Source organism: Scomber scombrus, chromosome 6 (genome assembly GCF_963691925.1).
Source record: "Scomber scombrus chromosome 6, fScoSco1.1, whole genome shotgun sequence".
Lineage (NCBI taxonomy): Eukaryota > Metazoa > Chordata > Actinopteri > Scombriformes > Scombridae > Scomber > Scomber scombrus.
Genome location: NC_084975.1, coordinates 21,076,557 through 21,090,961, shown reverse-complemented (window position 1 = coordinate 21,090,961; position 14,405 = coordinate 21,076,557). Strand labels below are relative to the sequence as shown.

At 39.6% G+C, this 14,405-nt stretch overlaps 1 protein-coding gene across 2 annotated transcripts in view; it reads right to left on the bottom strand.

The window, feature by feature from the left end:
• nell2a (neural EGFL like 2a) overlaps window positions 1-14,405 on the bottom strand; it is a 74,392-nt gene that overhangs the window by 54,069 nt on the left and 5,918 nt on the right. For both annotated transcript variants that reach the window (XM_062420052.1, XM_062420053.1), the window contains exons 3-9: window positions 10,651-10,801; window positions 9,181-9,354; window positions 7,876-7,972; window positions 5,400-5,472; window positions 3,942-4,024; window positions 3,421-3,549; window positions 1,458-1,560 (exon numbers count right to left, since the gene is read on the bottom strand). In XM_062420052.1, coding sequence (XP_062276036.1) covers window positions 1,458-1,560; window positions 3,421-3,549; window positions 3,942-4,024; window positions 5,400-5,472; window positions 7,876-7,972; window positions 9,181-9,354; window positions 10,651-10,801 — 810 coding nt within the window. The remainder of the gene's footprint in view (window positions 1-1,457; window positions 1,561-3,420; window positions 3,550-3,941; window positions 4,025-5,399; window positions 5,473-7,875; window positions 7,973-9,180; window positions 9,355-10,650; window positions 10,802-14,405) is intronic.

Below are 14,405 nucleotides of genomic sequence, written 5' to 3'. Positions count from 1 at the left end.
CAGGTCAGGCCCTATCGTAAAGCGGTGTATCATGAAAGCGAAGGACTTCTGAAACAGCCATTTGACGTTCTACTTGACAGACCATCAAAAAAAAACCAGACTCAGAACTCCTCCCTGCAAGGCCTTGTGCTGCCAGATAAGGCTTTAATTTGGAGAGCAAGTCATGTCTTTGTAGTGGGGTAACTTGAGGCACTCTTCTCTCCAAAGCCATAGCATGCGTAATTAGCTGTGTGTTTGTCTACCTTGTAGAGATAAGTGAGCACGGGGGGGTTGAGTTTAAGGGGATTACCTGCTATGTGTTTATATTTGTGTAACACAGCAGCAGATTTAGAGTCATCCTCTAAACCCCTGTTTTGCTTTACTGACCCTTGGGTCAGTGGGAATGATGCTGACGCAAGCTGATTAGAATCCAACAATTATAGTTTCTTGCTGATAAACAGTTAAACCATGTCTATTATTTGCCTTGCAAGGGAGGCATGAGACCAGTGGCAGCAGTGAATGGGAGTGTGGGGTGAGAAAGTTCTCAAGTGGAATCAGTTTGCAAAAGATGTTGAGTGAAATCTGCAAAGAAATACTATATGTACATAAAGTATACTATTTTTTTAAATAATTCATATGATGTGTGACCATTTATAAGTTTCAGGTGAGTGAAATCTGCAAAGATATACAATACGTACATAAAGTCTGCTATTTTTTATTTAGCTAATGAAATCCTCAACTTAATGCACATGCTAGATTTTGTTCTATACATTGACATGCTTACTGCTCCCTAAGAGCAAATACATCACATCTCTTTAAGTGTCATTTAGGTTAATAACAAGTGAATTCTGGGGTGAGAAAAGCTAATATCCTTTGAAATCCATTTTTATTGAGAGGGGAATTGAGAGAATATGAGATGCAGAGTGTTATGGTGAGGAAGCTAATAAGAGTTCATTGCTCTATTCAGGGCCTTGTGGAAAAAAAGCAGACAAAACAGAATTATTTATCCAGTGAGAAAACATCAGTGCTGCAAAGTTAAAAAACATACATTAAAGAAGACACTACAGCTAGAGAGAGTGTGCATCATCTGAGGCATTTAACGGTTATTTCTTGTTTCTCACAGCCCCAACATGTTCACCATGAATAGTAACCACTTTACATCACATGCAGCAATCCCAGATTTCCTGGCTCATGTCTGTGTGACTGGTGGCCATCTGTGTTTTGAAGCCAGCTAGTGAATAATTGATTGGTCCATGTATATGCAAAAGGATGGACCCATCTCAAGAGGCATGTTAGGAGGTAGCTTAGCAACACAGCAGAGCCCTGGTCAATTGTCAGGCAGTCCTTGTGGAGGCGTGATGTGTGCTCTAAATCTGCTGGTAGAGGAGGTTGTTTGGCTTGTGCACGTGTTTGTGTGCAATTGTGTCCATGATTGTATGAGTGTAGGAGAGTGACAGGGTTAAGGGAACTCCACTCACACTGGCACTCCTTGCAGCAGGCACCCTTTACGTAGGTAGGCGCTGTGCCCGCTGGGCACTGAGGGGGAGGGCAGGAGATGGCTTCACATTGCACCGTGCCATTCTGGTGAGCAGAGAGGAAAACAACACATTGTTTAAAGATAACTTTTTAAGCCGATACTGTTACTGTTTTTGAGGTTGAGCAGGGGCCTCATATTATTAGGATCACATTCATCCTTTCCTGTGCACACACACAAACAGACACACACAGACACTTGCACTGGCATGAAACTCTCCCAAGTTTATCAGTACAAAACCACTGCATTGAAATGATTCCAGTTCGTTGAAAACGTTTAGGGGACTGTGAACTGTTGCTTTGTGGACAATTAGCTAAAACAGTTCAAGAGACATATTATGCTATCTTATCCTGTCTCATTTCTTTTGTGTTTATACCACAGCAGAGCAGGGTTATATAATACTGGAACACAACTAATACCATAGCTTCCTTAATGTTGGAATCTCCAAGTTTCTGTTATCTCAAAAGTCAGAAACATTTAGAAACAGTCAATAGCATGAATTTGCTTGTTAAACTTTACCAAATCTAAGGTCCGGGCAGAAGTTACCAGTGTAATTACTTTTTAAAGTAGAATTTACTGTTGTAAATCTACTTATAGTCTACAGCGGAATTCCACTGTAATCTGCATATCTAAAATATTTAAATGCTATCTCCTTTTCTCCAGCTGTGCCTGTAATTAACATTGCTTCCACGGATGAAAGCGCTGTGACAGCAACATCTATGAACCTGATCCACGTAATTGATAACATCTTAATGCACGACCTTTACATTTTTAAAGGTCAAACCAAATTGCCACACATAAGGTAAGGAACATATCCCATCTAATTCCTTAATTGCAGTCCAGGAATGGCAACACACCGTTCCCCAACGAATGTAGCGATTTCATTGGATGAGTGGGCAGAACAAATCCCTGATGATAATTATCATCTGTCAAGAGCAATTAGGTGCGGTGCACTGAGAGATATGTGATTTCCTATTTTTTGCATGTTGGGTAGTGGTGCGCGAAGACATCTCATTGGCTGGTTGGAGTTCAGTAGCAGCAAATGAGTTTCATGTTCCAAAGCTGAACAGACTGACAGGGGGTGAAATCTGTTTGCTGATGTGATACAAGCCCCAGATCTCCAATCACTTCTAATTCTCTTTTTGGCAATTATTCACACTTTATGCAGTGCAAAATAGACCCTTGAGAGGCTCAAGCATTACTAAGCGCTGTTGTTGGTGTGTCTTATCCTGAGTACTGTGGAGATATTCAATACAATATCTTTTCTTGGGTAACTGGGGCAACCCTCCTCTAATGCAAGGAAATAATGAGAATACAAGCTGTCGTGAATGGGGCCCATGCACTCTGCACCCCCACCCCACCCAAACACACACTCCCACCTTCACACACTTGATGAACAGGGGAGCAAAACAAAAGCCAAGGCCCACAATGGGAGCAATGAATGTGTATGTGTGTGTGTGTTTAAAGGCAGACACTCACATACACAAAGACACACGCACACAATAGAACACACAGGGTTACAGACATGATGAAAAATGCATGTTCTCCTTTCCTCTCTTTCTCTAACAGACACACACAGGCACACAGAAGGATGCATACACAAGTACAAAATCATATCTATCTGGATATACATTCACATATATGTTAATGTTATGACACATATGCATGCCTGTAAACATACAGCCAACCAAATACATGCAGTATGACTAGCACATGATTCTATACTCAGTATGTTCACGCACACACAGACACACACTCACACACACACACATAAACACACACTTAATTAAAACTGAATGTCCCGCCTTGCTCTTCATTACTCTAACATACACACCCATGTACCCAGTGTACACACACACACACACATACACACAGACACAGTCGAGCACCCGAGTGTGAAGCCCCACCGTGCATGTGCAGTTCCTGCAGCCATCTGTCCAGCCCTCGTCCTCCCTGTAGACAACCCCCTTGACGCTGCAGGTTCTCTCACAATAGCAGCCATCCAGTCCATTCATCTTCTCCTCTGCTCTGGACAGCTGCTCACACCACCGCCCCCCAAAAAACAAAGACAAGAAGGAGAGAAGATGAGAGTCAGTCTCATTGTGTAGAAAGCCAAGATTCATGGGCAAACCGGTGGCATCACCATAGTAAGTCATTAGACACCATTAAGCACCATTAACATGTAGTTTCTGCAATAGAACAGTGAAGACTTCATCTCATCGTCAATGTCTAATGTTAATATGTCCTGACTGCCTGTTGCTATGAATATTTATGACAAAAGCACATTTACAAGTGGATGTTTTATGCTATAGTACAATATGTAATTGTGACCGTTAACTCAAAATAGTAATTAGTGGGTTTTTTTAAAATAATGTTCAATTTGTGGACTTATTGTCAAATTAGGACACATTGCATCTTATTACATTACCTTGCTGGATGTTTTGGCGAGGATATCCTGCAGTTCCATGATTTTCTGCACAAGTCCGTGGAAATCATTGCAAGTTGGGCATGCTGGGATATGAGAGACAATATGCTGTAATTTAGTACACAGGAGGCAATTAACTGCCATGATGGTAATTTATTACAATTACAAATAAAAGACACAAAAACATACAATTAAAACTGATAGACAGACATAATACTTCACAGTCACAATGTGAAAATATTATTTATCCCAATGATAAAAAAAAAAAGGATATGTGACTATTTTAAACAGATGAAAAACCAATACCAGAAAATAATCTGTGAAACATACGATTATAAAGATACCACAAACAGACTTTCTCTTTTAAAATCTTTGCTTCTTTCTTTCAAAATACCACGTAGAGGGGCAGTGTGCAGGAAAAAAACACAGGAGGCCCTCTCGAGAGCCAGTGTTTGGTTTGTCCGTTCTGGGCTAAACTAACAAAACCAATAATAGACAATTACTGTTATTTGGGAGATTTGTACACTAATTAAAACATACTACATTCTGGGGAAAATCACTACAGTTGAGCAACTCATAGTGATACAACCTGTGACAAGGGATCACAAGTAGACGTGGCTTCATTAGCAAAAAAGGTTGGGAACAACTGATTTATAATAACTTTTAATGAAACGATTTGAACACAGGTGGCAACATGTATAAGAACCACAGGCTACCAGTTTCCTTTGCCTTCATTGTTGACTAATGAATTCAGAAGAAGCTGCATCAAGTTGCATTTTGCCATTACTAAAACAGTTCCATATTTGCCCAGGAGACACCACTTGCTTGGTTTCTATAAACTACTCTAAATTAAACTATCTATAATAAATCAAATAATTAATGTTTCATTGAAAGAAAAATATAGTATCAGAACTGCGGAGTCATTTTACAGCTGATTAACTCCAGTGATTTTTGAGTCTTTCAAGAATTGAAATGTCCCTTATTGTAGAAAGGGAGATTTCCATTCATTTTGATTGTAAGGCAGGTTTATGTGCTATATGAATACTGTGAAAGTATCAAAGTACAAAAACACTCAGTCCATGGAGAAATGCGCACAGCCTGTATTCAGAAAACACACTGTTTGAACTTCTGTAAGGTTGCGATGTCATAACTAAATACTCAGACAGGAGAGACAGACAGTGGAGGAAACACTGTTTGTTGTTGGATGTCAGGCAACAAATCTGTCACTGCACAGCCTTCCAAAGGTTGGATAACAATATCCTCAGCTGTGGACATCACAATTTACCAGTGAATTTTAAACAGAGCCCTGTTTTTACGTATAGTAGCTACAGCAAATGAAAATCCGTTACCTGTGGTTGGCCGGGGGATAGCATCACTCAAAACACCTGAAAAGTGTAAAAGTACCTAGCAAAATAAGGGCCAGAGGTAATTTATATGAAATGAAACACTCAATGAACTCACTTCTGTTCAGATCTGGACATTGCGAGATGTATCCCTGTGGCATCACCAGGATCTCCACATCCTGCATCACCCCCTAAACACAGATACACAAAACACAAAACTTTTTGATTAAGGAGAATAAAACCTTAAAGATAGCAGACATGCAATAAAAATTAGATGAAGCATATTAATGTGTAGTAAGTGGTTTAGGACCTCAAGGGGTGGTGGTGTCTAATTGTGCTCATGGTATATTTTCCACATGAGAGAACATGGAACCCAAGCATACACAAGACGTGTGAACACAAAACCATTTTCATCAGAGCCTTGCTGACTGCTGCAATCATAAAACTGAACACAGTGAAACAGCAGTAAATCTGAGAATGAGTGGGGAATGAGAAGTTAGTCGTGAGATAACATGTCTCCTAAGTTGTCGCTTGGATGAATCATTGCAGAAGTGGACGCCAACAAGAAGTTAAGTGAACCAATGATGTGGGAGTTTTCTAGGCAGATAGAATTTTTTTTTTCCTCAAATCAAATCCTTTGATGAGCATAAACAGGAGATACAGATTCAATTTTATTCATAAATCCCAACTGATAGCCTTCTGTCCTGTGTCCGAACCCCTAACTCATACATATACACACACACACATACGCATATACTCTGTCGCCATGGTAACCTGGCCCATTTCACTCCTTGAGTGCATTTATTTCCCTTACACAAGTGGAGCGGTACAACTTAGGAGAAATTGTTTTTTAAATTGTCTTGCCACTTCAATTTACCAGCCATAAATTTAAAATCCTGCGGAAATGATTTGCTGATTTTACACGGCGATGTGCTGAAATGGAAACAGACAGGAGGTGTGTCTTTCAAACTTGTAATGAAACTATAAAAACTATGCACTTATTTGCAGCTATCGGGCACATTTCCCATCATGTTATCTACACTAAACTTCATCTGCACTGTGATTATTACTGCACTGGCTATTGCTGGCTGCTTCTTGAACATAGCTGAAACAATCTTTTTTTGAAAAGCAACGCTAATAAAAACAAGTTGCCAGACTATGCTTTAAACTTTCTGGCAACTACAGGGCAAGTGAGACATTCAAATTCACCAAACTGATTATGTCAGTGACACACTGTTTACTGCAGTATGCATGCAGTAACATGAGGGACATCAATGGTGGCACCATCTGTACCGGAATTGTGATTCTGTAGAAAACAGCAAGTGGTCACGTCTGATGCAGTTACATCCACTTTCTATTTTTCTATGCAAATAATCACAACAAGAAATATCCTGCCGGGCTAAAAAAATAACTGGAGAACTAAATTTGATTTGCATCTTTCAACAGCTTTGACAGTTGCAGTTTTTTGTTGCCTGTGGGATAGCTTGAATTAAAAGCAATTTGTTTCCAGCCTTTTTAAGTTATGCTGTAGAACAATTTGCTACATTAGCATACAAATCACTTGATAAAATTGTGTCATTAGATGAGTTACACACAACGGATTTTGTCAATGTATGTATCATACAATGTATGTAGACTGTAAATAAGATATTTATTGAGTTGTGAAGCAGAGGTGCAGATATGCTCATTCTGATGTTAGTCTTTAATATTACTGCCAGGGATGTGATTTTCTTGTCTTCGGTTGACACCCACGTACAGACATTGACTGTTTCTCTGTGCATGTGAGTGTGTGTGTGCTAATGAAGCAGTGTGTTTTAAAAGGAGACGTGCTTTCCTAGCAACCAATCAAGACTTTAGAGAGCAGCAAGGAGAGATGCTACTACGTGACAAGATTAGTGGGTGACCTCCAAGGCTTCTTTCATCTACCAATTAACACAGAGGAAATTCAACAGACTGGACACAAATTGTAAAGCGTTAACACACACACAGTTACAGGTACACACTTACACAAACAGTGCCACAACATCAAACAGAGAGGCAGCCACCGGCAGACTGATTAAAATTGTTATAGTTGCTGGTGAGCTGACATTATGCCCTGACACGTTTCCCCATGTGGGAAATTTTGTGTGCAGTCCAGTCTGGGAGAGGTGATATATGTCTGCCTGTCTGATAAACAATACCATAGACTAAGCTTAATAAGCATAGTCCAGAGGCTATTTAATGATTTCTCCAATATCAGCATTGTGGGGGTTGCTGAGATAATTGCACTGGGTTTAGCTGTAGACTAAGGGAGAGGGAACAAACAGTAACAAAACAAAAAAAAAATTGTCAATTTCTAGGGTAGGCAGAGCAACCCTCAAATGGTAAGCCTTGAGAAATGCACACAATTAAACCCAATAGCTATAATAAATAAAACCAAACAAGCCAAACTAAGAGGGAGAAGAGTATAAAACAAGACTGAGTATTTGTCATTCTATCTTGTATTTGAATCTTGTGAGTATTTGTATTTTGCCATTCTTAATCATTTAATAATATCACAGATCAGGACAGACATCAAAATTCATATTCTGAAAAGTCTGTCCATCAGCGCTAACCTTGAAGAAACCATGAGCGGCGTTTCTCTGTCCAAGCCAGAAGGAAGCATCCTCAGGTATGTCCATATAGGGGGCTTCCACCACCCGCTCATAGATCCTATGAAACACATACATAAAGCAATTAACAGCTAAAATCACAGGATAGTATATAAAATCTTCCCTCCTAATTTAGTACACCCATATCCCCCAGGCTTTGCCCTTTTAAATCTTTCGATTGAATCTTTCCCTGAAGAGGGTGTAAACAGCTTTCTATGCTATACAAGGTGTCACCGTATGTGAAACACATGGAGGTACTATCCTCCTCCTCATAGGCACCCTCATCTAAGAACGTGATCTTTCAAAAGCTTCCCACCCACAAACACTTGTGTTCAACCGGGCAGCTGGCCAACCTGAATGCCCTGCTAACTGCATACTGAACCTGCAGTGTTGTAGTCACCATTTTTATACTTTATAGCAGTTTTTGAATTTAAAGTGTGTACCTTTGGCAACAAAATCTACTTTTCCAGTTTCATACTCTGTGTGTGTGTGCGCTGTATAAATTAGTTTAAAACATTTGAGTCACTCTATAAATCTATCTACCAAGAATGGATTTGTTCCACTACAATGAGAGGAGTGTTGCAATGAAGTGCTCACATACCCTTTATCCATGTCCTGCTGAAACTTTTCCATCAAGATCCTTGTATTCTTTTTTTAATTATTATTATTTTTTAGCAAGGACACACAAATTCTAAAAAGAGAAGAAGGCCATGTAGCAGCTACACATGACCATTTAAAGTCGACATGCACTGATCCAACCTTTATGTCCTGATAAGTCCTGCTGATAAAGGGTATTAATCTGATACCAGAACTCTCTTTTTGCCAGATTTAAAATCTGTTCATCTCACTGCTTGGAAACACTAGAATTGTTTTTTAAATAAAGTAACACGAGACCAGGGATTGCTATTGAGCAAAAAACAGAGGTGGCAACCTGCCATGACTGAATCTAACTAATAGCAGAAAACACTGAATTTACAATCACATTAAGAAAGACAATTTTTTTTAAGTGGACTGGTCATGTCATGGCTGATACCCAAATTGCTAAATAATTAGATAAATTCCTGGGCTGATACCCATCCAGTGTATTGCAAGAGTGGATCCCTTACTTGTTTTTAGAAACACAGGTCCAAATTATATTTGTATTTTTGTGTTAATGAGTTATGAAACTGGAGACCCTCCCCTGTTAGTATCCTCCAAAGGTACAAAACATATGGCGTTAACTTGATATTTTTTGTTACATCCTCTACATATTAATTCCCGGCACCTTACCTGTTGCAGTCGATGTGTAGTATGACATGAGAGGCACTGACGGCAACAGAGACCTTGTGCCACTGGTCATCAGCCAAGCTGTAAGGGAACACCTCAGTACGGGACTGCTGGCCTTTGGTGCGGTAGTGAAGACGCACCTCGCTGCGCTGGCCACTACTCTCTAGCTCCAGGAACCTGCAGGAAGAAAAAGTGCCAACAATCTGCTTCTAGTAACAGCCACACAATGACAGCTCCTCTGAGAATTTGCATTCCATGCATTGTACATTGTGTGATGTTTCATCAAAGGGTCATTACTGGAATCGAATCACAAATTCTGTTTGCAGAAAAACCTGCATGCATCACCAAAGTGTCCAAACCTAGAGTTCCTCTCAGCACAATACTAAGAGATAAACACATCACTCATTTCCAAGCAGTGCACTCACATCTCCCCAGATTTGCAATACCATTTAGAATTTAATCACATCAGTAGTCAAGCATAATGCCACTATATGGATGTTAAGTGCAAAGTCAGCAAATGCAGCACACAACAATGGCCAACATGTAGAGGTTGAACTCTTTACACTCCAGTATTAGTATTCTGGGGGAATCCTTTTCTCCACACCACTGAGATTAACCCAGTATAGTGACATTAACGGAAAGAGCTGCCTATACACACTCATCACCTCTGCCTTTAAAGACAGACTCATTTAAACTGGTGTCATTTGCTCGAGACATTATTCAAAAGAAAAATAAACAGTCATGCAAGTGCAGCAATGGAAGTGATTTATCTGCAAACCACATCAAATAGATTTACTCTTCCCCAGTCATGCATGCACATTCATCCCGGCTCCATAAATGCACCAGCTATCACTTCTGATGCTGAATTAGTCCTTGCCATGTTTCCAAATGAAACCATGCAGCGCTGCTTTGTTGCATATGAATGGCTGGGAAAACTAATCAGCAGCAAGGAAAGTCATTAACATCCCTTTGAGCTCTCTGTTCTCAGGACTGACTTTAATATACAAACTGTTCAATCAACGTATTGTGAGGAATTCAGATTGCTGTTCTGATCATCCAACCGCTCAGCAACCACAAACAAATGGAAAACATTAGCATGCCAATTGCAGATAGTGTCTCATCAGTTTTCGATCCACGATTACAGACCCCATGTTTCAGTTGTTGATGGACTGTGAATATTACATTGGCATACAGGGTGATTTGCTTTGTTTACTCAACTGGTGTGTAAAACATCTACATGCTCATCAAATACAAATATTCAAGATTCATTCAACATATTACAGAACCTGCTGATACATGAAAATGCAGTGAATGGTCTAAATTTAGATTTAATTAAGGATGATCAGTTTTATAGACAGCTTTATTGTACTACATGTGACATTTTGTTATGTCTCACACACATATACATGAGTTAATTCTTGTGTACCCTTCCCTATGTATTATAACATGATATGAAATGTGAACTAATCATACCTTTGCTCAGAATGATGGATGGAGAGAATGACTCCAGAGTTGAGGTGATCTTGTTTGAGGGTCACCAGCACAGTAAACTCATTCTTGCCTCTCAACTTCTGGACCATTTGCTCTGAGACCTCAATGGGAGCTTTCACTTCCCTGGAGGAACCTAAAATGCAGACAAAATGATCAGATATTATTATTTACACCATACAAACTTGTAGAGACTGTCTTTATCAGTCAAAACATTCAGATTGTAAAAAAGAAATATAAAACTAGCACTAACAATGTTTTTTTTTTTATCTTTTATTAATGTCTGAACCATTTTTGTGGGATGTATTGATGTTGTAGCAGTGACTTGTAAAAGGGACCATTTATGAATGCAGCAAATTCACTTTACACATTGCACACTTTAAAATGAGTCAAAATCTAAACATTTTATCACATTTTCATCAAAAGTTTGAGGAATGAATACACTGATGAGATGTAATCAACTACATTATTGTTGATGAAATATGACAATTTATCAGAGTCATATTTAAATGTTGTAGCTTAAGTGAAATGTGGAACTGACATTTTACAGTTAGTTCCTGTTATTAAACAGGAACATCTGCTGTACAGAATGAGAGAACACTCTGTTGGGATTTGCCAGGCCATATACTGTAAATATTTGATGTATTTCGCTAAACTCTGCACGAATTTGAATTCATAAATGAAAAATCAACACTAAACACACTAAAAACACTTACTGGTACACAAAACACAACAAAATATTTTATAATGTTTCAGGTTTTCTTTAAAAATGTTTGGGAAGCTGCAAGTCAAACACAATGCAGCTACTAAATTTAGTTTTAAACTGCTTTGATAAAGGTTGAAGTAGCCTCAAGACCTCATTAAAATAATGAAAATGTTTTTCAAATGAAGGCATTAGGAAACTAGCCAGTCACAGTGAAGCTTAAGTGCTTTCAATATCCTGAAGTCATCCACTTTCTAATATCATTAGATAACAGTTTAATAAAAAAACAGATCAATGGATTAAACACTTTCTTTTTGGCTTGGTGTTGGTCCAAAGATATGACTCTGAGGATTTGGGGAGAAAATGAAAGAGTAATGGTGCTGGTGTGGATGGGAGGGCATTTTCTGTGTAGTTAGCTCGTAAGCTCCTGTTCCCATCAGTGTGCCCCCTTTCTCCTCTCCAATTCTACACAGACGTCTATGCTACTTTAATGGAAGCATCAATAAATGATGACGTTTCTCAGAAGCAATCACATCAAAGAGTTCACTTCAAGCTATGGGATGCATGCAAGATGCCCTGGCACACTTAAGCGCTCCAGGAAGCTAGCATGGCAGGTTTTCCTCAGTGTATTAACATTATTTCCAGCTGGTGGGAGTAACCAATTAACACAATGCAATGAAACAGCAAGCAATGCCATGATGAAGACTGGTGTACACAGTGTTATCATTAGATATATAAGATACAATGACATCAAGCTGAAATGGAGAACATGTTGTCATACTTCTCTGCTTATACTCGTGCTCAGTGTGCACTTACCATGCTAACATTAGGCTTTTAAGACCATTAGAGACATATTCTGAGTCATTTCTGTCTAAACAAAAATGCTCACTAGATTTGTCGCTCACCGGAGGAGACTCACAGGGCGCAGTTTCATGCATTTTGCATTGCCAGTGCGGTATCATTCCAGTGTCATTGGCTGAGGTGGGACAGATGGTGCAATGACTGCAACAGGAGTTCTGCCTAACAATAATCTGCTGCCATCAACAGATCCTGCTTAATAACCAAATCCAAGTGACCACTCTTCACAGTAATCTAGGAAACTGATGAAAATGAATTTCCAGATGCTCCAAATTCTAGATGCTTTGAGATTCATTTGGTCCGTATTGCTGAATTGTAAGCAAAGCTGTTTGAAAAATGCTCTATGAGAGACTGACACACAATTACTTATTTTCTGATTTTTAAAGCAAAAAAGGCTCAAGCTGAACAGGATTTACTCTGTCTATGACAATATTTGATGTTCAGCCTATTGGGGTGCCAAATGCTTAACAGAGAGTTCACTGACATCTCAATCATGAGTGAAATGAGCGCAGTGGGAGCAGGTGTCAGGGCGGGTCCATACTGAGAGAAGGTTGATGAGGCAGGGGGATGGTGAGGACCGAGGAACCTCCACCACTGGGCGGCTCCACAGCTTGGCAGCCATGAGCCTTTGATCTATGAGTGGATGACTCTCATCACCAGTCTTTATACTTTGAGGGCAAGGGGTTGCTTCAAAGGGGACTTTAGGGGATTGGAGGTTGGATGAATCTTCTCATTTGGATAGGGTGATGAAATTGGTCTCTGTAGAGAATGTTCTGTCAAAAGCATGATGATACTGTATCAACACTCCTAACAGACACTGAAATGATGATTAAGACAGCTATACAAGTAATATCTCAGCATTCCAAAAAACATACATGAAAGAGCAGTAGTTAAGTCCGTGCTGTGATGACAGGGCCAGATTTCCCTTCTGCCAAATCAATGTGGCCCTGCTGAGGGGGCCTTTGGTCGATTATCTATTGGCAGGCGCCTGGATGGGGCAGCCACCTGCTCCTGAAGACCCCTCTAATGTAAGATACTGACACAAAATAGCTTAAAAATTATGATCTTGTGCATAAAATTCCAATCAGCATATTTTTCAGTGCAATAGCACGGCTTTGTCATATATCCTAGGTGTTTACAGGCTATGAGGACCAGCTCATTGTGAGAAAACTGATTTTTTGACATACAGAGTTTTATCAGCTGACTAGAGATCTCCAAAAGCCTCAGGCTCAATAGCATCCCTAGGAAGCAAAGGTTTGGGCAACAGCCTAATCTTACAGTATCTCTTGGGTACATTCTGCTTTAATGGTTGCACTCAGGCCACGATTTTCATCCCTCAACTTCCCATCTAATCTGTCTAAACTGTCTAATGTGGTTTTATTTAGTCTGACCCCTGGTACCCACACAGCTGTAATCCCCCACACTCCCATCACTGTATTCTCTTGGAAATATATTGGCAGCACAACACCGATCACTTGCTGACACATTTAGCATTTAGAACAGGTGCCCTGCAGCACAGTCTGGGAGTACAGATACATTTAGCTTTTCCACAATCCTTTTCTCACATACTGCTTCCACTTCTACCTGTATTTACAGAATGAGAGCTTTTGTACTGGAAAGAGGTGGAGAGATTACCCCTTTTTCCATTAATTCCATATTTCTGTTCACTGCATGTCTGACTTCTAATTTGTATTATTTCCCAGAGGAAATTGTGACTAAAAACAGTATTACTGATATCAGATAAGGAGATCATAGACATTTTTGTATGTGAATAATGAGGACTTTCATTGTTTGGTCTCTAGTGGATTGCCCGAACAAAATAACACCTCCCACTTCTTTGCAACAACTCTTTTTGCAAATCAACCATCTCAATCAGCAGAGTGAGCGAGGCACAAGATGTAATAAACACACTGAGCTTAGAGGGGTCAGAGTAAACACAGTGATCCATCAGCAGAGGGAGGAACACAATACTGGGATAAAGAAAGTAAAATGGTACTTTTTAATGCATAATGTTTTCCATTTGAAAAATGACAGAGCATATTTCAAACAACACATTTTGTTTGCCGGCCTGAGCATGGAAAAGGATATGTGTGGGAAGGTTAGGCAGGAGAATATCTCTCCAGAGGGATTAAAGTAATGATAAACTCTCCTCCGGCAGCAAACTCCAAACCCTTCATTG